Source organism: Drosophila subobscura, chromosome E (genome assembly GCF_008121235.1).
Source record: "Drosophila subobscura isolate 14011-0131.10 chromosome E, UCBerk_Dsub_1.0, whole genome shotgun sequence".
Taxonomy (NCBI): domain Eukaryota; kingdom Metazoa; phylum Arthropoda; class Insecta; order Diptera; family Drosophilidae; genus Drosophila; species Drosophila subobscura.
Window position 1 is genome coordinate 3,402,518 of NC_048531.1, and position 22,778 is coordinate 3,425,295.

General features: G+C 46.2%; 8 protein-coding genes across 12 annotated transcripts; 3 read left to right on the plus strand and 5 right to left on the minus strand.

Annotated features, from left to right (window-relative positions):
- Positions 1-5: 5 nt before the first annotated feature.
- Positions 6-1,163, minus strand: LOC117890417. 2 transcript variants are annotated; one of them, XM_034795235.1, is made up of 3 exons: positions 603-1,163; positions 401-527; positions 6-175 (listed from the first exon to the last, which is right to left on the minus strand). In XM_034795235.1, exons 1-3 carry the CDS (start codon positions 1,061-1,063, stop codon positions 161-163), a joined length of 603 nt encoding a protein of 200 aa, XP_034651126.1. In that variant the 5' UTR covers positions 1,064-1,163; the 3' UTR covers positions 6-160. The 2 variants fall into 2 exon arrangements, with proteins under 2 accessions (XP_034651126.1, XP_034651125.1); XM_034795234.1 differs by having other exon boundaries at positions 8-527; positions 603-1,162.
- Positions 1,164-2,249: 1,086 nt separating this feature from the next.
- Positions 2,250-6,065, plus strand: LOC117890422 (cullin homolog 1). The gene is made up of 4 exons (XM_034795242.1): positions 2,250-2,388; positions 3,128-4,235; positions 4,301-5,350; positions 5,419-6,065. Exons 2-4 carry the CDS (start codon positions 3,363-3,365, stop codon positions 5,818-5,820), a joined length of 2,325 nt encoding a protein of 774 aa, XP_034651133.1. The 5' UTR covers positions 2,250-2,388; positions 3,128-3,362; the 3' UTR covers positions 5,821-6,065.
- Positions 6,066-6,146: 81 nt separating this feature from the next.
- On the minus strand, positions 6,147-7,511 carry LOC117890423 (odorant receptor 43b). The gene is made up of 3 exons (XM_034795243.1): positions 6,734-7,511; positions 6,323-6,680; positions 6,147-6,272 (listed from the first exon to the last, which is right to left on the minus strand). The coding sequence occupies exons 1-3, from the start codon at positions 7,501-7,503 to the stop codon at positions 6,177-6,179; spliced, it is 1,224 nt and encodes a 407-aa protein (XP_034651134.1). The 5' UTR covers positions 7,504-7,511; the 3' UTR covers positions 6,147-6,176.
- A 218-nt stretch (positions 7,512-7,729) lies between these two features.
- LOC117891285 (probable lysine-specific demethylase 4A) lies at positions 7,730-9,885 on the minus strand. Of its 2 annotated transcripts, XM_034796677.1 has the most exons (5): positions 9,668-9,885; positions 9,514-9,605; positions 8,582-9,445; positions 8,314-8,517; positions 7,730-8,242 (listed from the first exon to the last, which is right to left on the minus strand). In XM_034796677.1, exons 1-5 carry the CDS (start codon positions 9,821-9,823, stop codon positions 8,167-8,169), a joined length of 1,392 nt encoding a protein of 463 aa, XP_034652568.1. In that variant the 5' UTR covers positions 9,824-9,885; the 3' UTR covers positions 7,730-8,166. The 2 variants fall into 2 exon arrangements, with proteins under 2 accessions (XP_034652568.1, XP_034652567.1); XM_034796676.1 differs by having other exon boundaries at positions 7,730-8,517.
- Positions 9,886-12,921: 3,036 nt separating this feature from the next.
- On the plus strand, positions 12,922-15,735 carry LOC117890619 (putative inorganic phosphate cotransporter). Of its 2 annotated transcripts, none has more exons than XM_034795560.1 (3): positions 12,922-13,073; positions 14,111-14,775; positions 14,839-15,735. In XM_034795560.1, the coding sequence occupies exons 1-3, from the start codon at positions 13,040-13,042 to the stop codon at positions 15,571-15,573; spliced, it is 1,434 nt and encodes a 477-aa protein (XP_034651451.1). In that variant the 5' UTR covers positions 12,922-13,039; the 3' UTR covers positions 15,574-15,735. The 2 variants fall into 2 exon arrangements, with proteins under 2 accessions (XP_034651451.1, XP_034651450.1); XM_034795559.1 differs by lacking the exon at positions 12,922-13,073 and adding an exon at positions 13,812-14,033.
- LOC117890621 (phosphatidylinositol-glycan biosynthesis class X protein) lies at positions 15,695-17,110 on the minus strand. Its single transcript, XM_034795563.1, has 4 exons — positions 16,914-17,110; positions 16,716-16,848; positions 16,504-16,652; positions 15,695-16,446 (listed from the first exon to the last, which is right to left on the minus strand). Exons 1-4 carry the CDS (start codon positions 17,036-17,038, stop codon positions 16,038-16,040), a joined length of 816 nt encoding a protein of 271 aa, XP_034651454.1. The 5' UTR covers positions 17,039-17,110; the 3' UTR covers positions 15,695-16,037.
- Positions 17,096-18,454, minus strand: LOC117890620 (ribonuclease H1). The gene is made up of 5 exons (XM_034795562.1): positions 18,095-18,454; positions 17,978-18,034; positions 17,682-17,917; positions 17,355-17,625; positions 17,096-17,300 (listed from the first exon to the last, which is right to left on the minus strand). The coding sequence occupies exons 1-5, from the start codon at positions 18,428-18,430 to the stop codon at positions 17,202-17,204; spliced, it is 999 nt and encodes a 332-aa protein (XP_034651453.1). The 5' UTR covers positions 18,431-18,454; the 3' UTR covers positions 17,096-17,201.
- Positions 18,455-18,533: 79 nt separating this feature from the next.
- Positions 18,534-22,726, plus strand: LOC117890003 (ribonuclease 3). 2 transcript variants are annotated; one of them, XM_034794592.1, is made up of 3 exons: positions 18,534-20,024; positions 20,089-22,410; positions 22,467-22,726. In XM_034794592.1, exons 1-3 carry the CDS (start codon positions 18,599-18,601, stop codon positions 22,622-22,624), a joined length of 3,906 nt encoding a protein of 1,301 aa, XP_034650483.1. In that variant the 5' UTR covers positions 18,534-18,598; the 3' UTR covers positions 22,625-22,726. The 2 variants fall into 2 exon arrangements, with proteins under 2 accessions (XP_034650483.1, XP_034650484.1); XM_034794593.1 differs by having other exon boundaries at positions 22,470-22,726.
- The last annotated feature ends 52 nt before the right edge of the window (positions 22,727-22,778 follow it).

The following is a 22,778-nucleotide window of genomic DNA, read 5'->3' on the forward strand; positions in this document are numbered from 1 at the left end:
AAATGTGTGCAGTACATTTAATATAACATTTATTGTGAAAGCATCCGTTGACCGAAATTGGCATGCCTTCAGCGCGTTAGGGTCTTCTACAATATATTCTTACAGACATATTCATATATCGTTAAAGTTATCACAAGTGGTTTTGTTTTCTTTTGATTCGTTAAACGGGAACCAACTGTGGGAGAAAGTTACACAGAACTCAGTTACCAAGTAGGGAATCAGGCAATTTGCAATGTTTGCTACCGGCTAATACGTAATTCTACAAGGATTATATAGTTACGGAGACCAGCTGAGAAGGCAAGTTGCTGAGAAGTGTTGAGAATGGTGTGGCTACCAAATATCTCTTTGGCGTGCAATTGTGTTAGCTGTTTCATAATATGCGTATATTCTGGCGATTGACCTCGAACACGGTGTGGTCCTCCTCGTCGCTGTTGACGTCTTCGATGGCCATGGGCAGCGGTGTTAGCTCCTGATTGGCCCTGTCGCCTTGCACTCCATACTTGCGCTCTGCCCGTGTTAATCGCATGCTGTATAGGGAAGATTTTAGTTCAGTTTAATACTACACATCATATGCGCTGATAAGCGCTCTTCTCTCGCCTCACCGATAGACACGCAAGACAAGCAGCAAAATGGCGGAACTTGTTATTGCCACCAGAACGTAGACGACGGCTTGTCCCGGAAAGTCCACATCATTGCCCATGCTGGAGTGCTCGATGCGCACATCCTCCACAGGCATACCGGAGGATGGCGATTCTGGGGCAGCGGCCTGTGGAGACTCCTTGGGTTGTTCCTTCAACGTTAGCTCAGGCTTTTCAGCAATGACGACATCGGCATCCTTCTGATTGGGCACCGCCTCTATTGACAGGGCCTTCTTAACGGTTTTACGATCATCCGGCTTTAGAGCTTCTGGAATTGCTGCCGGTACACTGGGCTCCGAGATATTGATGGCCTTTGTGGCGTTCGTGGATGCTGCCGACACGGCTACGTCACTGTGCTGTTGCTCCAGCACCAGCACAAACAGCCAGATGGCTGTGGCCGCGATGGAAGATCCACGGAAGTACATTTGTTATTTTGTCTTATTGTTATTCTATACAAATTTAGTATAAACAACTATGACGTTTTAAAACTTCTGATGTTTTGATTTTGCTGTAACCTGTCAGTGCTGCCAGATCAAAACACATTGCCTTGAACCACACGATATATGCGTTCACGTTATCGATACTCGATACAAAAGCGAATCTCAAAAGAAGTTGCAACGTGTGTAAGTTGGAGAAGGTGGTTTGAAGATAGTCAGGTTTTCGTTCAAATACCAATTATGTTTGCGCGAGAAGTGAGAAAGTCATTTGATAATTATCAAATGGGTGGCGAGCTATAAGGGCGTGTTGATGTATATGTAGATGACAGATGTAGAAAAAATGTTAAATGCAAAATCCAAAAAAATCCACAGTGACTGAGGTCCGGGTATAAAAGTTGTGACGCGTACGAAGCGTCTCACAAACGTTCATTTTCTTTTTTTTTAGTTTTGGGCTGGCAAAAATTCTCTAGCTGAACTCTTCCTGAAGGTGCCTGCATTGCCACTTGCTTTGACCGAAGCAATGCAGTGACTAACGATCTGGTCCATCTTCTTCCCGATCTCAAAACGGTGAAATTGTGGTGCCTGGCGGGTAGGCATGAGAGTGAAAAATTCCCCTTACAAATATAAGCCCTACGCTAAGGTGGCTGACCCAGACGTTCCAACTGATGACTGGAAGGTTCTGGGAGCCCACATTGGGAGCCCACAACCCAAAGAGGGGCCAATGTGCGATCCTCCAGATCAACAAGGAGGCGGAGGACCTCCTATATTGTATGGGTATTGGCAGGGTATATCTGCGCCTCGAAAAAACCCACCCACGATTCTCGAGGACTTTAAACCCGCCTAAACAAGCCCGCGACGCTTCATACTCCCCTTCCGGATAACTAAGGGCCAGACTGGCCTAACCTGAGTTAACCTTTAATAACCTTTTTAATGTTAACCTTATTTAACAAGCAATCCAATAAAAGGAAGTAATTAAAACGAGTCAATCTTGTGGAGAAATTTTTGATAAATCGAATAAAATTATATTTTCAGCGCGAAGAATCCTAATTAGCTAGTAATATTAAAAAGGGCATCAATATCGAGGAAAATGATTTAAGGTGTACGGTATATTTACGGTATATTTGGAAAATGATAAGGTATATTTCGGCATATTTTCATTATCTTACGGTATATCTTGTCGATAAATCCGCGGTCACACTGGTCGGAAACATAAAAAAATTGCTTTTGTTACAAAAAAATAAAACTAAGAATTTAAACATAAAGTGTAAAGAAATATATAGCTCAACGTAGAATTACTCGATATCTGGCGACAGGTAAATATATTCACTAATTGATACTTTTGGAGTCTACGCCACTACAGTTCGTATTGTGAAATGCGAAAATGGCGAACAAGTGAAAAAAAAGTGTGTGCTCCAAGGGGAAAATCACGACGTCACAGAAAGAAAACGAAAATCGGCCAGTGCCCGAGTCTTTGTACCCATATTTACAGTTACGATTGGGTTCTACAAGACTTGTTGGTGGCTTTAGTGCTATTTTTTTTGTTGGGTGCACTGTTCATTAAATGCCAATATTGGTTATGTGCATTGGTTTGATTTGCATAAGTGTGTGTGAGTTGGTTGCGCGCGTACACTCAAGTACATACATATGTGTGCGAGTGTTTTTTAACCAGGAAGTTTACTGATTTTTAAGACGCGTGAACGCTACGCGATTGCAATAGGTAAATTCAGGTTCGTCGCCCACTATCCGATAGTGGATACTCTACCGCAGCGAGACTCAAGGTTGGACGTGTATGCTTTTCAGGGAATGTTTTTCTTTGTATCGTATTACACCTTGAGCATAATGTATGCGGGGGCAACACATGCACAAACGCACGCACGCACATATACACTTGAGCGTACGTAGACGCCAAGTCTCTCTTTTGGCTACTTTTTTTTGTGGCTTTATGAGTGTGACATTGGATCAAAACGGTCGACCTTCGGCTCGATACATTTACGTGGCTTGCATGGTGGAGCGAGGTCTACTACAGTTCATGTTCGTTTTGTTTCCTTACAGATCAAATTTCTTGAATCTCTAAATTTCGATCCCCCAATTTGTCAAAATTCCGACCAAAACACCAAGGACGAGAGCCGCCAAACGACGCCATCAGGATAGCAATCCCTCGCCCCCGCTGTTGTCGTTGTCGTCGTCCGCGTCCTCTACAACAACAGCAGCCAGAGCAAATCCTCCAGAGCCGCAAGAGCAACAGCGGCAGTCTCCACAGAAAGAGCACTTGCCACCTGCCACAGCAATGAATCGCTCAGGCGCACAGACCACACAGAAGCCAGTCAATCTGGACGACATATGGAGTGAGCTGGTGGAAGGCATACGCCAGGTCTTCGAGCAGGAAAAGTCGCTGACCCGCACCCAGTACATGCGCTTCTACACACACGTCTATGACTACTGCACTAGTGTGAACGCAGCTCCAAGCGGCCGGAGCAATGGCAAGACTGGCGGAGCGCAATTGGTGGGCAAGAAGCTATACGATCGGCTGGAGCAGTTCCTCAAGACCTATCTGAGCGAGCTGCTGACCAAGTTCAGGGCAATTAGCGGCGAGGAAGTGCTCCTGTCGCGCTACACCAAGCAGTGGATCTCGTATCAGTTCTCCAGTACTGTATTGGATGGCATCTGCAACTACTTGAACCGAAACTGGGTGAAGCGCGAGTGCGAGGAGGGCCAGAAGGGTATCTACAAGATCTACCGCCTGGCTCTGGTCGCCTGGAAGGGTCACCTGTTCCAGGTGCTGAACGAGCCCGTTACCAAGGCCGTCCTCAAGTCCATTGAAGAGGAGCGCCAGGGCAAGCTGATCAACCGTTCGCTGGTGCGCGATGTGATCCAGTCTTATGTGGAATTAAGCTTTAATGAGGACGACTCCGACACGGATCAACAGAAGCTTTCCGTGTACAAGGAAAACTTTGAGAGCAAATTCATAGCCGACACAGCCACTTTCTACGAGAAAGAGTCGGATGCGTTCCTATCAACCAACACGGTGACTGAATATCTCAAACACGTTGAGAATCGCCTGGAGGAGGAGAAGCAGCGCGTCCGTGGCCTGAACTCGAAGAACGGCCTTTCGTACCTACACGACACCACAGCAGAGACTCTTAAGTCCACATGCGAGCAGGTAAGAGTGTCGTCCGTCAGTCGTTTTCCTCTCATTGAATTTACTAAATAATATTTTTCGCACAGGTTCTCATTGAGAAGCATCTAAAAATATTCCACACCGAGTTCCAAAATCTGTTGAATGCAGATAGAAATGAAGACCTTAAGCGCATGTACTCTTTGGTGGCTCTTTCGCCGAAAAACCTGACGGATCTGAAGACCATCCTCGAACTGCACATTCTGCATCAGGGCACCGAAGCCATTGTCAAGTGCTGCACCACCGATGCGGCAAACGATCCCAAGACATATGTCCAGACCATACTAGATGTCCATAAAAAATATAATGCCCTCGTGCTGACGGCATTTAACAATGACAACGGATTTGTGGCCGCATTGGACAAGGCTTGCGGCAAGTTCATCAATTCGAATGTGGTGACGGCTGCGAACAGCGCCAGCAAATCGCCCGAACTGCTTGCCAAGTACTGCGATCTTTTGCTAAAGAAATCCTCCAAGAATCCCGAGGATAAGGAGCTCGAAGACAACCTGAACCAGGTTATGGTCGTATTTAAGTACATAGAGGATAAGGACGTCTTCCAGAAATACTATTCTAAAATGCTCGCAAAGCGTTTGGTTAACCACACGTCAGCATCCGACGATGCCGAGGCCATGATGATCTCGAAGCTGAAGCAGACCTGTGGCTATGAGTACACGGTCAAGCTTCAACGCATGTTCCAAGACATTGGCGTCTCCAAGGACCTCAACTCCAACTTCAAGGAGCACCTGCTCACGAATAATGTGGTGTCCGAAATTGATTTCGGCATTGAGGTTCTCTCCTCCGGCTCGTGGCCCTTCCAGCTGAACAACAACTTCCTGCTGCCGTCAGAGCTGGAGCGCTCCGTTCGTCAGTTCAACGAATTCTATGCGGCCCGTCACTCCGGCCGCAAGCTGAACTGGCTGTACCAAATGTGCAAGGGAGAGCTGATCATGAACGTGAATCGCAACAACACCTCGACAGTGTACACCCTGCAAGCCAGTACCTTCCAGATGTCGGTGCTCCTACAGTTCAACGACCAGCTGAGCTTCACAGTCCAACAGCTGCTGGAAAACACACAGACACAGTTGGAAAGCTTGATTCAGGTAATGGTTGAACTATTTAAAACTGACGAATTTAATCAACTAAAAGCATTTGATGCCTCCACATTCAGGTTCTGCAAATACTGCTCAAGGCAAAGGTTTTGACGTCCACCGACAATGAGAACTCATTGACACCCGAGTCGGCAGTGGAGCTGTTCCTGGACTACAAGAACAAGAAGCGGCGCATTAACATCAACCAACCGCTGAAGACTGAGCTTAAAGTAGAGCAGGAGACTGTACATAAACACATTGAGGAGGACCGTAAGCTGTTGATACAGGCTGCCATTGTGCGCATTATGAAGATGCGCAAGCGCCTCAACCACACCAATCTAATCTCGGAGGTGCTCAATCAGCTGTCGACGCGTTTCAAGCCCAAGGTGCCCGTCATTAAGAAGTGCATCGACATTCTGATCGAGAAGGAGTATCTGGAGCGCATGGAGGGACACAAAGACACATATAGTTATCTTGCCTAAGGTTATTTTAAATTTTAAATTGTACACGTTTCATCAACGTCAAACATAAAACAAATATCATTATTGCTGTAGTACCCGCTCCGATCCCTCCCACCCTAATGAACACCCAAATAAACTGCCGCCTCAATAACCGAACTACTAGCGAGATGAAAAATACTCCATAGACTCGACTTGGATCTGCGGCTAGGGTTCAACACACACAACTTTTGTAAGGGCTTCCTGGAGGCGTTTTCCTTTCATACACATATCGTTTTGTTTTAATTTATGTTTACGTTACTCTTAGTTCGATGTATTCATATTTTCATTCATTAATTATAATACTTCGATGAAAACCATTGTTTACCTTTGAGCTGCGTTCACGGAGAGGCGACACCAGCGTCCTGCAGCTGCAGCTTCTGATCCAGATTCATTCCACTCGCTATGGCGTACACGGTGAAGGCAAACTTGGCCACCTGCAAAAGAGCCAGAGCTGAGTTCTGTTTCCTCCCCGCCATGGACTCACATTAATGTTGGTGGCCAGATTGATTGTGAATATGTTCATGGCCGTGAACGTTATGGGCTGCTGCAGCTTCTGCAGAAACTGAAGGGCCGTGCTTCGGTAGCGCCTGTCCTGCATCCACCAGCCCGAGTGGAACAGTGCATCGGCGAGATCATTGCAGTCGTCCACGATGGCGTTGCAGTAGAAGCAGAGCGGAAAGGTCTGCAGCAACACTGCCATCACATAGGTAACGATGCCAAAACGTGTTGATTGATCAGCGAACAGCACCATGTTTATCATGACAATGCCCAGAATGGAACCGCAGATGATAAACTGGGCAAATATAGTGCCCGAGATGATGGGTCGAATGGTGTCGCAGAAGCTTAGGAATAAATGTTACATCGATCTTCCCTCAAAACCTCAGAGGAGACTTACTTCAGCATCGTCCTGTGTGCCTTGATACACTCGACCAGCGATTTAAAGATGCTATCTGGATCAGCAGTGCCCTCGTTGCTGGTCTCGCCCAGGCGAACGATGCGGTCCTTCAACATCAGAATGTGAGTTCGCAAAGCCGCTATGTAGACCACAGGATACGAGTCCGTGGCTGTGGCCACGAATATGGCGTAGCCCACGGTGAAGTACTCTACAAAACTCTGTATGTACAACTGTCGTCTGTCTAGACGCCAGTCAATGAACGGATAGTAGGTGTTATACGGGACGCGGTCGTGGAAAAGTCCATCCACAAGCGTGGAGGTGGCATACAGAAAGTAGACAACCCCAAAGATCAGGTACAGTTTGTTGATGGTGGCCACTGCAGCGCGGACCCTGCGCTTCTCATCCGGGGTGACACAGTACACGTCCAACTCATCGAAGCATTTGTTTGCCATTTCCAAGCGCTCCGTAAAGATGGCCAGGGTGACGAACTTGGTCGAAAAGCACCAGGTGTTGAGGCATAGTTGAAGCGACTGCAGCAGCAGATCGGGCGGAAACTGGGAAAAGTGTATCTTGTAGTTAACCGGAAAGCTGAGCGGCAGGTAAAAAATGTTGTAGCTGAAGGAGATCACTCGCCATATCTTCTGACCAATTCCAAAATCATTGTAAAAATTTAAGCCGGAAATATGCAGCGTTTTGAGCAAGTAAACATTAGAGTCCCTCGTCGCGACTGGCTCCGACAACGCAGCCGGGTACACAAGTTTGAAGAACATTTTCGAAGTTTAAGCTGTTTCTGGATCAGCTAGAGCCACCAGGAGCCCTTTATAGGCCGCCAATTGTTGACCATATTGCGTTTCCTCCATCGCTACTTTTAATTAGTAGTTATACAACTGGGCGTGGGGCGTAACCAAACATGTCACAAGTATTTTCGCAAATATTGAGGATGCCTAAACTTGCATGCCTAAACTCTACCAATATGCACAGTAAAATCCACATTACTTGATGTTTTAAGGGGTATCCATAGGTGCGGCTTCTTTGCCTTAGACATGTTTTATTATTTATATACATTTGAAATTCAATTCTTTGAATCCTTTTTTTGGGCGTTACGTTTGTGTATGATTTAATACATTCTGCAAAAGACTCTTTTGGTGGGATACAAACAATATGTGACATGGCAATAACTTAAACAATCAATAGACGTTACGTTAAAGGCTAAACAATACTTACAAACTCGTTTTTTCAGCCCATTTGGATCGAAGACTAAACTATATTCTACATATCATATACATATGTATATGAATATATTATATACAATTTACATTAAAGATGGCGACAATTGACTAAACATTCATTTAATACTACATATTTATAAAATACGTTTGTTTTATTAACAAGGAGATCGAGCGAGAGCAACGGACAGTGTTCAGTCCTCGTCCTCAAGTGTGAGGACTTTTGTGTGAAAGCGCATTCTTTTTGTGTTCTTCACCACACCGTTGCTGAGCAAATTGATTCCTGGATTTGGATTAGGCAGATCATTCCATAAGCGCTTAACGCTCTTCTCGACAATCGAGTTAAAGTCATACCTCTCGGGCGCGGCAGGAGGGTCAGTTACAAGTTCGCGTGGCAGCTTACGAAGCTTGACGACCGCCTGCTTGAGACGTATGCCGCTGGTACTGCTTACGCTAGCCTTCTCGTCGCCATCATCTGCACCATTTGCTTCCGAGTTTGTGGCCATCGAGCAGCCTCGCTTCTGCGGCGAGGATGCTTTGGCCTTGGCCAATGCCAGACTTAAACAGTGAACAAAATTATTATAGCTATAATAGCAGTAGGTAGAACATCCCATTTACTTACCTTTCTTTCTTGTCGTACACATTGATTGTTGGTGGATTAGCAGGACATAACTTGCCTGGCTCCTCCGGATGATATCCAAAATCTTTTCCTTTCAACCAGTTGTCATAGCGGTCCGGCTGAAAGTGGCGTACAAAAGTCTCCATTGATATTTTAACCATATCGCTGCGGCACCTGCATATGCTTGCCCGCTTCCCATACTCTATCCAGCGCTTGGACGCAAAGTTGGTCGATTCTGCCCCATTGAAGCCGTGGTTGAAGCCAGAATGGTAGCCGAACGGAAAGGTAATCATAATTTCACCCGCCTCCTGGGTAACCTTGTTGTAGGGTATATTATGCTGCCGCAAAACTTTGGGACTTATCATGGTCATCTTGTGGCGGAGGTATGCATTGCATTCCTGATGTGTTTCCGGAAATAGCTCATTAGCCAGCTTCTCCAGGCGCCTTCCGTAGGCCGGTGGAATGGCGTACCATGTTTTTGGAGCACCGAAATGAAGATAATTTATCGAGTACAGATCCATATCTTCTGTGTGCCAAGCAAAGGAGCTCTTCCACATGCCAAAGTAGAGGTACGCTGTATTCACCCCGTCTATGGTTATGTTATAGTCGGTGTTAACCAGGTTCAGTACGGTGTCTAGCCTCCCAATGTTCCACACATCTAGATCGTCGTCGCTAAGCGTTCCCTGGACATCCGCTGCATACAGCGGGGATACATATGTAACATTCTTCCAATATTTCCGCTCTAGGTCTTCGTAGTCAGTGTGCCGCGGTGTGCTGTGTAGCTCTGAGTTAGCCTTCTCCATGAACTGGCGCAGTGTCATCTGCTTGCGCTGCTGCACGTTGAATTGCTGGTACACTCCCTGTGCCCTACAACCAAATTCGGACAAGTTTTAACTGTACAGGGTCCATCAACTGGTTATCACTCAATTTCTTACCCCTGAACCAACTGAGAAATAGGTGGAGGAATCGTCATGTTGATGTTCTCTATGTCGTACCCGGACTGCCTGGGGACCCATTCTGGCGGCGGCTGCATTAGTTAAGGAGCACGTTGTCAGCAAACATATCCACATCCATGTTTTTTTCATTTACCTGAATTTTAACCAAACCCGCCTTGTGGGCACCGCGACTCTCCATATATTCGATGTACGCCGAAAAATTTTTGAACTCGTCGTAGCTGGGACGAAAGGTCATGATGCGTGGAACTTTATTTTCGTCCCCATCATGAAATGATGACTGTGCAGACATTTTTAACTGCGTTAATTAAAATTTATAAATTTTTAGCTTAGCCGCAGTAAACACAGAATTGAATTAAGTGGCAACCCAAAACAAGGCAAAACAACTGTACGTTTGTGCTCCGTCAATAATCGCAAATCATATTCCTCGATTTTGATATTCGGCTCAATGTTACTAGATACCTTACACGCTCAGCACTGTATATATAATTTAAACTGATAAACCAATTCATTTTCTACACGATGGTGCTCGTTTTAAGCAATCTTTTTAATTGGATTGCTTAGAAAAATATGGATAAAAAAAGGTCATTAACAACTTACGCAACATAAATGTTTTTACATGATAACTACAAATTTGCTACATACTTTGGTGCTTTGGTCAATGACGGAACGTATATTTCTAAATACTGGAAAATACCAGAAAAAATACCAGGGAATTTGAACAACTAATGAGACAACTAATAAAACTAAATATCAAACCATTCTATTTCTAGTGTTCATTCGGCAAACAACTCTTTTTTGAGTTCAAAATTTTCAGTAACTTTTTTATAATATTCAACACAAAACTGAAGTACCTGGTCAATGCGGACTCATCTCTGCGATCAACCAATTTCGCTGTAGCGATTAAATATAAAAAAAAAATATATATCAATCAAATAAAATATATTAATGTTGGAATATGGAAAATATATAGTATTGCATAAAATTTATTTATTTAATTATTTCAATTAAGAATTAACTGCTTATTATGGAATAAGAAGAGTAAGCAATATATATTAAATATCAGTACAGGAGAGGAAAGAAAGATAACATTTTCAAATTTGCTAAAATAAGGTTTAAATACATAATAATACTTTAAAAAATCATTCCATATCGGATATGGGAATGGGTAATCGGAGGGGGGTTGGAAAGTACGGGTTGTTGGTTGGTCTGGAGCAGGCTCGGCACACATCACACATACATATGTACAACACGTATACATTGGATATTGGTATTGGAATTGGTGCGCGGCAGAGCCGTATGCACATTGATAATTGATAATAGATAAGGCCTGCCGCCCCAAAAGCGATTGTGTGAAGAGGTCCACTAGTTTTACTCTATGTACTATGTACATATGTAAATCGCTATTCGGTATGGTGGTAAGAGTCTGTCAGAGTACCAGTTCAGGTATCTCAGGTCAAATATTAAAAATTTTTTTTGAGCGGATTCAGCAAGAATGTGTTGCTACTTGTATGGAGGACTCCGCAGTATATCGTCATACTCTTTTGACTAACGCTTTATAAACGCCAGGACTCCCTCAAGCAAAGTGTATATCAATAGCTTGTTATCAGAAACAGGTTGAATTCATGCAGATACATAAGAATCGGAAGAAGAATTTTGAATGATTAGAAATTTAGTTCTAATGAAGTTATCAGGCGGCGTTTTGAGATTAGAGCTTAGATGCAGTTTGACATAATCCGGTGTGGCGGCTCCTGGTATAAAATATAAGACGAGGAGCGATCCTCTAGGAGTAGAAAAGAGTCCATCTGTTGTAGGTGAGAGTATATTCAAATAAAAGAAAATGAATATTTTATTTTGTATTTCAGTATGGCTTTGCAGCTTTATTTTAACAATATATACATACATATGTACATATGTATATAGAAAGTATCGGGCTTGTTGTGCTTATAATCTGTGCCCGTTTGGAGTCCACCTAACATTAACTCACTTGGGCTCGTTGGGCTGAAAAAATGGCACCATAAAAATAATTTTTTTCCTTGCAAATTTTTTTTTTACTTTGGATCTAATGAAGGTTTTGTTACGAAACTTTTTTTTATCATCTTAGGGCCAGGTTTTTCCCAAGCGCAGGTCTCACAATATACCAACGAGTTGGTCATTTTTTTTCAAATTTTTTCAAAATGTTTGTTTATTCAAAACAAAGACTACTATCGTGTAGCAAACTATAACAAATTAAATTATGAAACAATTATTATGTTTTTCACATTGCCTTCAAATGATTAATCAGCACACTCCATTGTCGTTGCCCTCACACTTACAGCGAGAGCCCTTTCACTCGCACTTTTCACTCGCAAGTTCTGCCTATTTTTGCCGACGAGATATACATATAGTTGCTTTATGCTCCAGGCACATCTTTCTGGGCTGCGATTGTAGCGCCATTCGGTGCAGAAATTGAATCGCGGCATTCGCCTGATACATGCCGGTGTGGATGAGTACGTTGAAAATGAGAATTACTTCAGCCTGAAAGTATTCCATACTCTTCGTAAATCTCCATAACTCTGCAGCCAGTAAGCAGAGATGTGCAGCGGATGCAGCTGGCGATCTGTCTTCACATTTCTGGTAGACTCTTTATTGGCCGACTAGGGAGAATGGAATACAAATACAAACACGTAATAATTTCAGCAATCCAACTATTCCAGAGCACCTCCATCATCCACACAGACATGTATCAGACGTATAATTTCAATCATTTTTAAATCGGATAATCGAAAATAAATGTAAGCCACCGTTAAAAAAACGATTGTGCCCACCTAATATACACGTCCTATAGCTTAATTCGCGGAATTCCCAGTGCCGGCGAATCGTGTCGTTGGGTGCCATATAACAATTAGCTCCTTGGATAAACAACCGATGAAATTCTTTGAAAAGTGCACTAAACAAGAGATTAGACTTAACCCAGGCCAGCGAAATTAAAAGGGCTTTTAAATGCAGCCCAGCAACACTCTATGTGTATGAGATAATACATACAACGCCTTAGATAACATTCTGGAAGAGACGTGTGAACGAATCAGTAGGAACAGACTGCGATAAGGAGTCGTGTGCATACAAATTGATCGAAAGAATAACAATTTCTTTGTAAAAGTGTGTCAAAACCCAATGGGCATCATAGTTGATACAATAATTTGATTTGCATTGGGCATGGAGAAAAGCCGAGAGTTCGTTCTCTCCGAGATTTATTGCTATTTTATGATTATGGTCGAGATAATGGCGAACGATCGGCGCAGAGTCAGTCCCAGGCACTTCAAGACTCACCCAGCTGTAATCAGGAAAAATGGGTTTTGTTCTTTGTGGTATCAGTATAAAAGCGAAAGGTGCACTCAAACCCAGAAACAGTCGGTGTCGCGTCGCGTCGTCTTCCGGAATTGCGCCCAAGAACGCCGAAAAATACCAATTTTAAATCAAAGTGCTATCCCTTCAGTGTTAATATACAGTATACAAATACAAGATAGAAATGGGTTTCGGTACCTCTTTGGATATGGCAAGGCGTGAGTAAATCAAAGCAAAGTTTTACTTTTAAATTGATCAAAGATGCCAATCTGAAGTGTTGCCGAGTGATCGTGTTCAATCGAACTAGGAATTGTTTTTCTCAGTCATCTATTAATAGGTTATTGATACGCCTTCGCCGGTTGAGAACTCGACTGAATTGAAGTCGGTAATCCAAGTGATGCAATGATCGGCTCGCTCTTATACCATAATACATGGTGCTGGTGCTCTCTGTTCGTAGTACGAACACGCCATGAATGCTTTCCAGACCTATCCTATAATCCTATCATCGTTGCATTCCTGTATGTCTGGTTGTATTTGCAAATCATATCATGCCGTATCTTATACGAGTATGTACACATATCTGCACACAAATCAACAGAAGATTAAGATCGTTTGGGACAATGAAAATATTTGCGTTCTTACTAAGGTCACTACCCATCTTCCATCTACTCAGGGTAAACATTTTTTTTGAGGAATAAACATAAATCTCGAGATCTATTAAGAGCAATAAAGAATTATGACTTGATTCACACTTTCGGCGGCCATTCCCTCCCTGAACTACTCCCCTGGCTCCGCCGCTGGGTCGGCGGCGGCAACTTTTCCATTGAGACCGCGGCGAGTTTTGTATTTTTTTTCCTCATTTGCATGCGGTAATGATAATGAAAATATTATTATAACATAATAAACGACAAAGCATTCAGTCGGACTCACTAATTAATGGCATCAGCACGCACTATCAGAACATTGTTAAACGGCCATAAAACGTAAATTGAATAAAAAAAGGTCCTAGAAATAATCAGGCAAATGACAAACAAATCCCACAGTCCATTTATATAATGGGGCAATCGGCAGATTACTCTGCCAGACGACGATCCACTCCAACATGGTCTACTTAGTGAACGGGGAGAGGACGCCGCTGCTGCTCCGTGTCGTGCCCAATCACATCAAGACATTAGCCTGTAAAATAATCATCATCAATTAGTGTAGGAATCATTTTTAGCATTTTAATCGATTCCTAACTTTGTTCTTCCAATAGCAAGTGGATTTGGCGTTCGCCACTGGCAGGCGATCCTTCTGTTTGTCGGCATGATGATCAACTACTTTCAGCGCGTCGACATCTCGGCCGCCATCGTACCCATGACTCAATCCACAGCCGGAGCACCCTCCTACAGCTGGAACGTGTCGGAAAAGTCCCTGATACTGAGCAGCTTCTTCTGGGGATATGTCGTCTCGCAGGTGCCCGCAGGTTTGCTGGCCAAACGTTTTGGAGCCAAGATAGTTCTGGGCACAGCCACAGCAGTCGGCGGAGTCTTGTCCTTCTTCCATCCCATGGCGGCGGCCAGTGGCTGGGAGAGTGTCTGTGTATTGCGGATCCTCACCGGTCTGGTTCAAGGCACTGTCTATCCCTGTGTGCACACCTTGTTGGCCAAGTGGGTGCCGCGCACTGAGAGAGGCTTCCTCACCACCGGCATCTATTCGGGCGCCCAGTTCGGTACGGCCCTTATTCTGGTCACGAGTGGATTCATTTTCGAGTCGAGCTTGGGCTGGCCCGGACTGTTCCACTTGTCTGGTGGCCTAAGCTTGGCCTGGGCGCTGCTCTTCTTCTGGCAGGCTGCCAACGAGCCAGCGACAGCACGCAGCATCACGAAGACGGAACAGGAATACATCGAAAGCCTCACGGGAAGCAATAGCAGCAGTCAGGTATGTACAGCACAACCTGGGTTGCTTTGATTGCAGAGTAATCATAATCCGATTTCGCTCCAGTCCATGCCAGTGCCCTGGATATCGATCTTCAAATCGCCAGCCTTTTACGGTCTTCTAGCCGCTCATTGCGGCTTCACCTGGGGATTCTACACGCTGCTGACCCAGATGCCCACGTATATGAACAAGGTTCTGCACTTGGATGTCAAGTCGAACGCATTCCTCTCCTCCCTGCCGTACTTGGCCATGGGCGTGCTGTGCCTGGTGGTCAGTCCCATATCGGATGTGCTCACCAACCGAGGCTTCATATCGATCACAACTGCTCGCAAGCTCTTCAACTCGATAGGGCAGTGGGGACCGATGGCCTGCCTGATTGGACTGGGCTACATGACCGCCGACCAGAAGACCTGGGCCATTCTACTGCTGACGCTGGCAGTGGGCATCAATGCGGGCTGCTCTTGTGGCTACCTCATCAATCACATTGACTTGTCGCCCAACTTTGCTGGTCCCATGATGGGCGTCACCAATGGAATTGCCGGTGTGACATCCATTGTGGCCCCATTGGTGGTGGGGGCCATTCTAACCGAAGAGGAGGATCCGAACCAATGGCGTTTGGTCTTCTTCATAACCGGAGCAATTTACTTGGTGTGCAACACCTTATTTGTGATATTCGGCAAGGCCACAGTGCAGTCCTGGAACGAGCCAACGAGCATGTCCAGCACGATAGCTCTGCGAAACAACTTTGAGAACGATTCCCAGACCATTGCGCCCACGACAGTCAAGGACAATCGCTTTTAATCTGCTGTACCTCGACCCTGTCCACAATCTCGTTAATACTATTATGGCTCTATGAGCTTTTACCCTAATATACCTCTCTGTATATATAATTCGGCACACGAGTGTCCCAAATTAACGATACATATATATTTTATGCTTAGGTATAATTAAATAAATTAGTTTATGTTAACGCTAAGCTTAATGTGCATCCAATTTGTGATAAAGTTTACGATGTGTGGCACTCTTCATATGTATTATTTCAGCGAATATGTTTAAATGTTTGTTTGAATTGTCTTATCATCGTCCGCCTCTGCTTGCTCCGAGGCGTTTTAATAAATATTTACAATACTAAATACTAAATTCTTTGTTCGTCTGACGAGAGTTAAAGGAACCTAAATCAATTTTGACTAACAGTATCCACTGTTTTCAGCATCGTGGAAAATCGTCTCGATATTGGAATGGAAACGCACCGATTTCGTTGCATGTTACTTGACCTTTCGCTGCAGTTGCCGCTGTTCGTTGAGTCGCTGATTAATGCGACGCGATGAGGATAGCGTGCGCAGCATTGTCCAAATGGCCATCGTCCAGGTGAGTATAATGGTGCCATACAGAACGGGAGCATAGGCATTCGTATTGCCAACGGGTATTTCGGCTCTCAGAGGCGCCCTCAGCTGATAGTCGACATGTATTTGCTTCCAGTTGCAACGCTCTAGATTGTGGATGGTTGTCGGCTCCCTATCCGTGACGATGTTTTCGTCAAATCTGCTTTTGTGCGCATTCAGGCAGTAGAGCTTATCGGGTCGGGCAACCAATTCATTGTCAACCAGCTCATTATCAGCGATCGGACAGTTAAGATAGAGTTCTGGTGTAGCTATAGCTACCACGCTGGTGGATCTGTAAGGTGTTTGCGGTGAATATATTTATATACAATCCCAGTCAATAACACTCTACCTCTTATCGCTGGGAGCATGATAGCGAAAATGTATTGGAAGTGTCACAACTTCCATTAGCTTCGGCACTCCACGCAGCAATACAGAGAACGGCTGGGCCCTCTCGGTGGCCTCTTCAATGTTCACAAACTTCGGGTAGACGGCACTTAGCTATAAAGTCAATGGTATAAGCCGCTGGTTGAGTCCTTTTCGATCAACCGCACACGAACTTACTCTTTTCAGGCGCTGCAAATCGTCTAGCTCGTCGGTGCTTATGTAAACGGCTGCCGGCAGCGGTTGCAGCAGCATATAGTCACAATCCTTGCCCGCCAGCGGATAATCGAACTGCACTCTGTACGTTAGTGTTCTGTCGCATGCATAGAACACAATTCTTATTGTTTATTAGACAGATAAGTGATTTCTTGTACGGACCTGTGCATGCCGGCCTTTTCCATTTCCACGTGCACCACAGGCTGTTGCAGAAGATAGCTGCGTGCTGCACTTGCCAGTAGGGTAAGCACGCATATTGTAGTCCTCCAATTACGCTTTGAAATCATTTTAAGCTAATGAAACACAAAATTCACAAGCTGAATTGTAAATAAAAACATTCTGCCTGGGGTTGTCACTGTCTGCGATTTTATTTGGTGCTGCCATATCGGCTGCATTCCACACTTTGGGTTGAGCGCGAAAGTCAAAAACTAATGTATGTCTAATTAATGATTATTTTAAATTCTGTTCTTTGTACAAGGCGGATCCTTGTCGCGCCAATTTATCAGCCATTTCGTTGCCTTTAATGCCTCTGTGGGCTTCCACATAGTTCTAGCGGAGAAATCAATGATAAACAATAAAGATAAGTTAAAGCGGAGTACTTACCCATTTTACTTTGATGTCTTTGTTTTGGAGTAGTTCGTCCAGCTCTTTAAAATCTACTACATTCTTTACCGGTTGATTGTTTGCCAACATCCAGCCCCTCCTCTTCCAACCTTGCACCCACAAGGTTATGGAATTGATCAGGAACTGCGAGTCCGTGTAAATGCAAAGCTTCCCAATTCCCAAATCCAGCGCAGTCTTGATGGCATGAATGGCTGCCTGTATCTCTCCCACGTTATTTGTGACGCGTCCGCTCACTGGCTGGGCTGCATTTCTACATGGACATTTAACAATTCAACAGCTTTCCGACATTGGTATGCGCTTACTTACAGCGGGTGATTGTCGCCAAAATAGACTCCGTAGCCGGCACATGCTCCTTTGCGACCATTTCCTATGCAAGAGCCATCTGTGTATACAATGACATAGCCCTCGGCGTCGATTTCAAACTCGAATTCGCCGACGTGCTTGATACCAGCTGCTTCCGCAACCCGGGAAACATGCCGTGGTACTTTCTTTTGTCGATCGTCGCTGGTGTCCAATTTGCGTTTTTGTGTCGTCCCATAGATCTGTACAGAGAGAGTTTAATAGAGTATGGGACGTCATTTCAAACAAAGCCTTCTGTTTACCAGAATACTACTGCTGGTTGGTTTCGGATCTCCCTCCACTTCATTCATGGCTGCATTCTGGAGGTAAAACAAAAAACATAAACCCCAAATTGCAGGCCAACGATTACTCTTACTTACCAGCTCGTCCTCCACCAGGTCGTGATCTTCGTCTGGCCATGCTTCTGTGTATTGTGGCTCCTGTTTCTTGGTAGTGGCCCAGCTTGCTGGCGGAGGCTGCTTTTGTCCCAGCGGCACTGCTACTTCATGGGGCGCGTAGGTACTTTTAATGTTTATGAATTGCTCCGCCTCCTGGCGTGTGTTGAATTTCTTGTAGACTGCATTCTTGAAGCCCTTCACTTGCTGCTCACATTGAGCCCATGTGTCGTAGATTCCCGCCTTTCGCCCACTCGCAACAGCATAATACGCCATTGTCCGCTGGATTCGCAAAGAAGCTAAAGAACGGAGTAAATGCATGCTAATTTAGGGGGGTATCGATGTTAATTGTATAAACATCGATTGCTTTTTCCAGGCCTTGCCAGATCAGCAAGCACAACGTAAACAAACAGGTAGAGTTGCCAGCAGCGGTTAAGCATTTCATTGAGCAGATAGTGGATGGAAAATAAATTTTCTTGATTGGAAACAATGTATCAGCCTCCGCCTGCAGCACCGCAGCAAGTGCCACTTCTACCAGCGCCAACTGAGGACCCGCCGCCACCTGGTGTGAAGGACCTCAGCTCATCCTCGTACAACTACAGCCAAAATGCTACGCCCCCGGTGAACGAGTATGCTCAGGGGGGCTCCACACCCTACTATAGGCATCCAGACGCCTCTTTCAACGCTTCTGCAGCGCCAACTTACGATGGCTACCATCAAGGAGCTTACGGTTATGAAGGTTATCAGTACCAAGCGCCACCATACGGCCAATACGACCAGAGCGCGTATTCCTATGACGGCTACAAATACCAGGATCGGTACGCGTACACGCCAAACTTTCGTCCGAATAACCCAAGACTTCATTCGTACAATGTGAATCCAGGGTACAGCAACCACTCTGGGGGATACAACTACTCCAAGCGATATGACCCACGTCATACGTACTATCTGCAGAGAGAACCCCGACCATCGCAGCATACCTATTACCCTCCAAGAGGTGGCTCCGGCGAGGAGTATGCTAGTCGAAGCTATAGAGAAAGATGTGAGCCAATTGATGGGAAAGCGACGCAATCAAAGTCCAAGCCCAAAGTGGAAACGGAGCGAGATCGTCTGCTGCGCCAATGGTGCTCCAACTATTGCGAGAAGCCAGAGGATTACATTGAGAAAATGAATGCCCTCAACGAGTCGGCAGGGAACGTCGAGTCTTGGGTAAGATCATCGCCAGCGGAGCCATATTACGAGCGCACCAATAACGAAAACGAAGTGAGGAGCAAGAAGCGCTTACAGAATCTGTGCGATCTCTTTGAGGACGAGCTACTTAAGCGAGCGGATCGAGTGCGTAAGACGTTGCCGGCGTATGCGCCGCCTCCGAGAAAGGCGCGACGTCGCGTCTGCAAGCACAAACACAAGTCGGAGGCCTGTTCCTCGTCGTCCGATGACGACTCGGACGAAGACGGTTTCAAGGTCGAGCAGGACTGCTGCATGGAAGAATTGTCGCGCAAGGTGCAGCATCCGCAGCGTGTTCATGCCGATCTCTGGCACAACGATGCAGGCGAGATGAACGATGGTCCGCTGTGTCGCTGCTCCGCAAAGTCGCGCCGCAGCGGCATTCGGCACGGCATCTATCCCGGAGAAACCGGCTACAAGTTGTGCGACAAATCCACAAACAATGCCAAGAGTCTCTTCCATTATCGCATAACCATTTCGCCGCCCACCAACTTTCTGACCAAGACGCCAACTATTATCAAGCACGATGAGCACGAGTTTCTCTTCGAGGGATTCTCGCTGCTGTCCCATGTGCGCCTCACCGATCTGCCGGTCTGCAAGGTGATTCGCTTCAACATTGAGTACACCATTGAGTACGACGAGGAGAAGATGCCCGACAACTTCACCATTCTCGAGCTGGACCACTTCTGTAAGAATGCATGGACCATAATCTTTAAATCATTACTGACTATTCTCTCCCATTTTCATGTCAGTCAAATATTTATTCCACGAGCTGCTGGAGCTGGTTGACTTTAACCTGGAGCCCAATGCTGGCTCTGATGGTGTTGAATCCTGTCCAGCTTTTCATTTCCTACCTCGGTTCGTGCGTGACCTGCCCGACAATGGCAAAGAGGTGCTGGCGATGTGTGAGGTACTCAAGTATCTGCTGGACAACTCGGCCGAACTAGTGGAGCGGCAGCAGTTGCTGCACTTGAACCAGATCAGCCAGAGCGAATGGCAGAACTATGTGGACTTTATAAAGGGCATGCTGGTGACCAAGCCCGGCCACAAGCCGTGCTCTCTGCGTGTGGACCAGTTGGACAGAAACAACTCAGACTTGCCCGAGTGCGTGCACCAGGAGTCGGGTATCTCGCATCCGGCCATTGTCCACTTTGGCATACGTCCGCCCCAGTTGAGTTATGCAGGCAATCCGGAGTACCAGAAGGCTTGGCGTGACTACGTCAAGTTCCGACATTTAATGGCGAACATGTCAAAGCCCTCGTTCAAGGACAAGCGCAAGCTGGAGGACAAGGAGCAGCGGCTGCAGGAGATGCGCACCCAGGGACGGATGAAGCGCAACATCACGGTGGCCATCAGTTCGGAGGGTTTCTATCGCACTGGCATTATGTGCGACATTGTGCAGCATGCCATGCTGATACCCGTGCTGACCTGCCACTTACGCTTCCACAAATCGCTGGACCTGCTCGAGGAGAGTATTGGCTATCAATTCAAGAATCGTTATCTTCTGCAGCTGGCGCTGACGCATCCCTCGTACAAGGAGAACTACGGCACCAATCCGGACCATGCTCGCAACTCGCTCACCAACTGTGGCATTCGACAGCCGGAGTATGGGGACCGCAAGATCCACTACATGAACACAAGGAAGCGGGGCATCAACACCCTGGTCAGCATTATGTCGCGCTTTGGCAAGGATCAGGAGACACTTTCAAATATCACCCACAACGAACGCCTGGAGTTCCTGGGCGATGCTGTCGTGGAATTCCTCAGTTCAATTCATTTGTTCTTCATGTTCCCGGAGCTGGAGGAGGGCGGCCTGGCCACCTACCGAGCTGCCATTGTCCAGAATCAACACTTGGCTCTGCTGGCGAAGAAGCTGCAGCTCGAGGAGTTTATGCTGTATGCCCATGGATCCGATTTGTGCCACGAACTGGAGCTGCGTCACGCCATGGCCAATTGCTTTGAGGCCCTGATGGGAGCCCTCTTGCTGGACGGCGGCATCAAGGTAGCTGACGAAGTCTTCACGGAAGCACTGTTCAGGAAGGAAGGCAAACTTTTGAACATTTGGAAAAACCTTCCGGAGCATCCGCTGCAGGAACAGGAACCTTTAGGCGATCGCCGTTGCATTGACTCGTACCGCGTCCTGAAGGATCTCACTAAATTCGAGGACTCGATTGGGCTGAAGTTCAAGCACATCCGACTCTTGGCCCGCGCCTTCACCGACCGCTCTATCGGCTTCACCCATCTCACGTTGGGCTCCAATCAGCGCTTAGAGTTCCTGGGCGACACTGTCCTTCAGTTGATCAGCTCGGAATATCTGTACCGTCACTTCCCGGAGCATCACGAGGGACATTTGTCGCTTCTACGCTCGTCGCTGGTCAATAATCGCACGCAGGCAGTGGTGTGCGATGACCTGGGCATGACCAAGTATGCCGTCTACGCTAACCCCAAAGCTGACCTAAAGACCAAGGACCGCGCTGATCTGTTGGAGGCATTTCTGGGCTCGCTGTATGTCGACAAGGGTCTACTTTTCTGCGAGCAGTTCTGTCATGTGTGCCTGTTTCCGCGCCTCCAGTTGTTTATCATGAATCAGGACTGGAACGATCCCAAGTCCAAGCTGCAGCAATGTTGCCTCACACTGCGCACCATGGATGGCGGGGAGCCGGACATACCCTACTACAAGGTGGTCGAGGCCAGCGGTCCGACCAACACGCGTGTCTACAAGGTGGCTGTCTACTTCCGATCAAAGCGCTTGGCCACCTCCAGCGGCGCCTCCATTCAGCAGGCCGAGATGAACGCAGCAAAGCAGGCCTTGGAGAACTCGAGGGATCTCTTCCCACAGTTGGATCACCAGAAGCGGGTGATTGCCAAAAGCATTAAGAAGCAGACGGGCAGCGAGGTGGACAACGATGCCGAAAAGCAACCGGACGAGGACAAAGCCAAGAAACCAAAATACACAGCACTCTTGCAGGATGAATCTCACTTGCCCAAGCAGTATCGCATGCATGAAAACATCTCCAGCGACGAGTTGCCGGAGGATGATGAACTTGAAAATGGCTCTGCCAAGAGTCCGACTGGTGAGTACGCCCAAACTTTCCGCTTGGTGCAACAATTGGTAATCGTCCATTTTCAGCAGCCCACCGCTTGCCACGGAGTGGAGTCGATAGCGAGAGCAGCACTGACAGCGATAGCGACACCTCCAAGATAACTCCCAAGCGTCGTCGTCGCATGCGAAAGAGCTCGTCAGCGTCATCCCTGTCCTCGCCATCGTCCTCATCGCCATTGTCTTAGAAGTCGACTGAATTTGTACTTAAGTTCTTTCAATGTCGCTTGCATTTCCAAAATGTACTTTAACTAAAATGTAGCTCTGCCAAAATAAAGTGAAACGAAACAGTTGAATTTTGGTAAATATTATAGCCAATTCAAACAAAACATGAATGCTCTT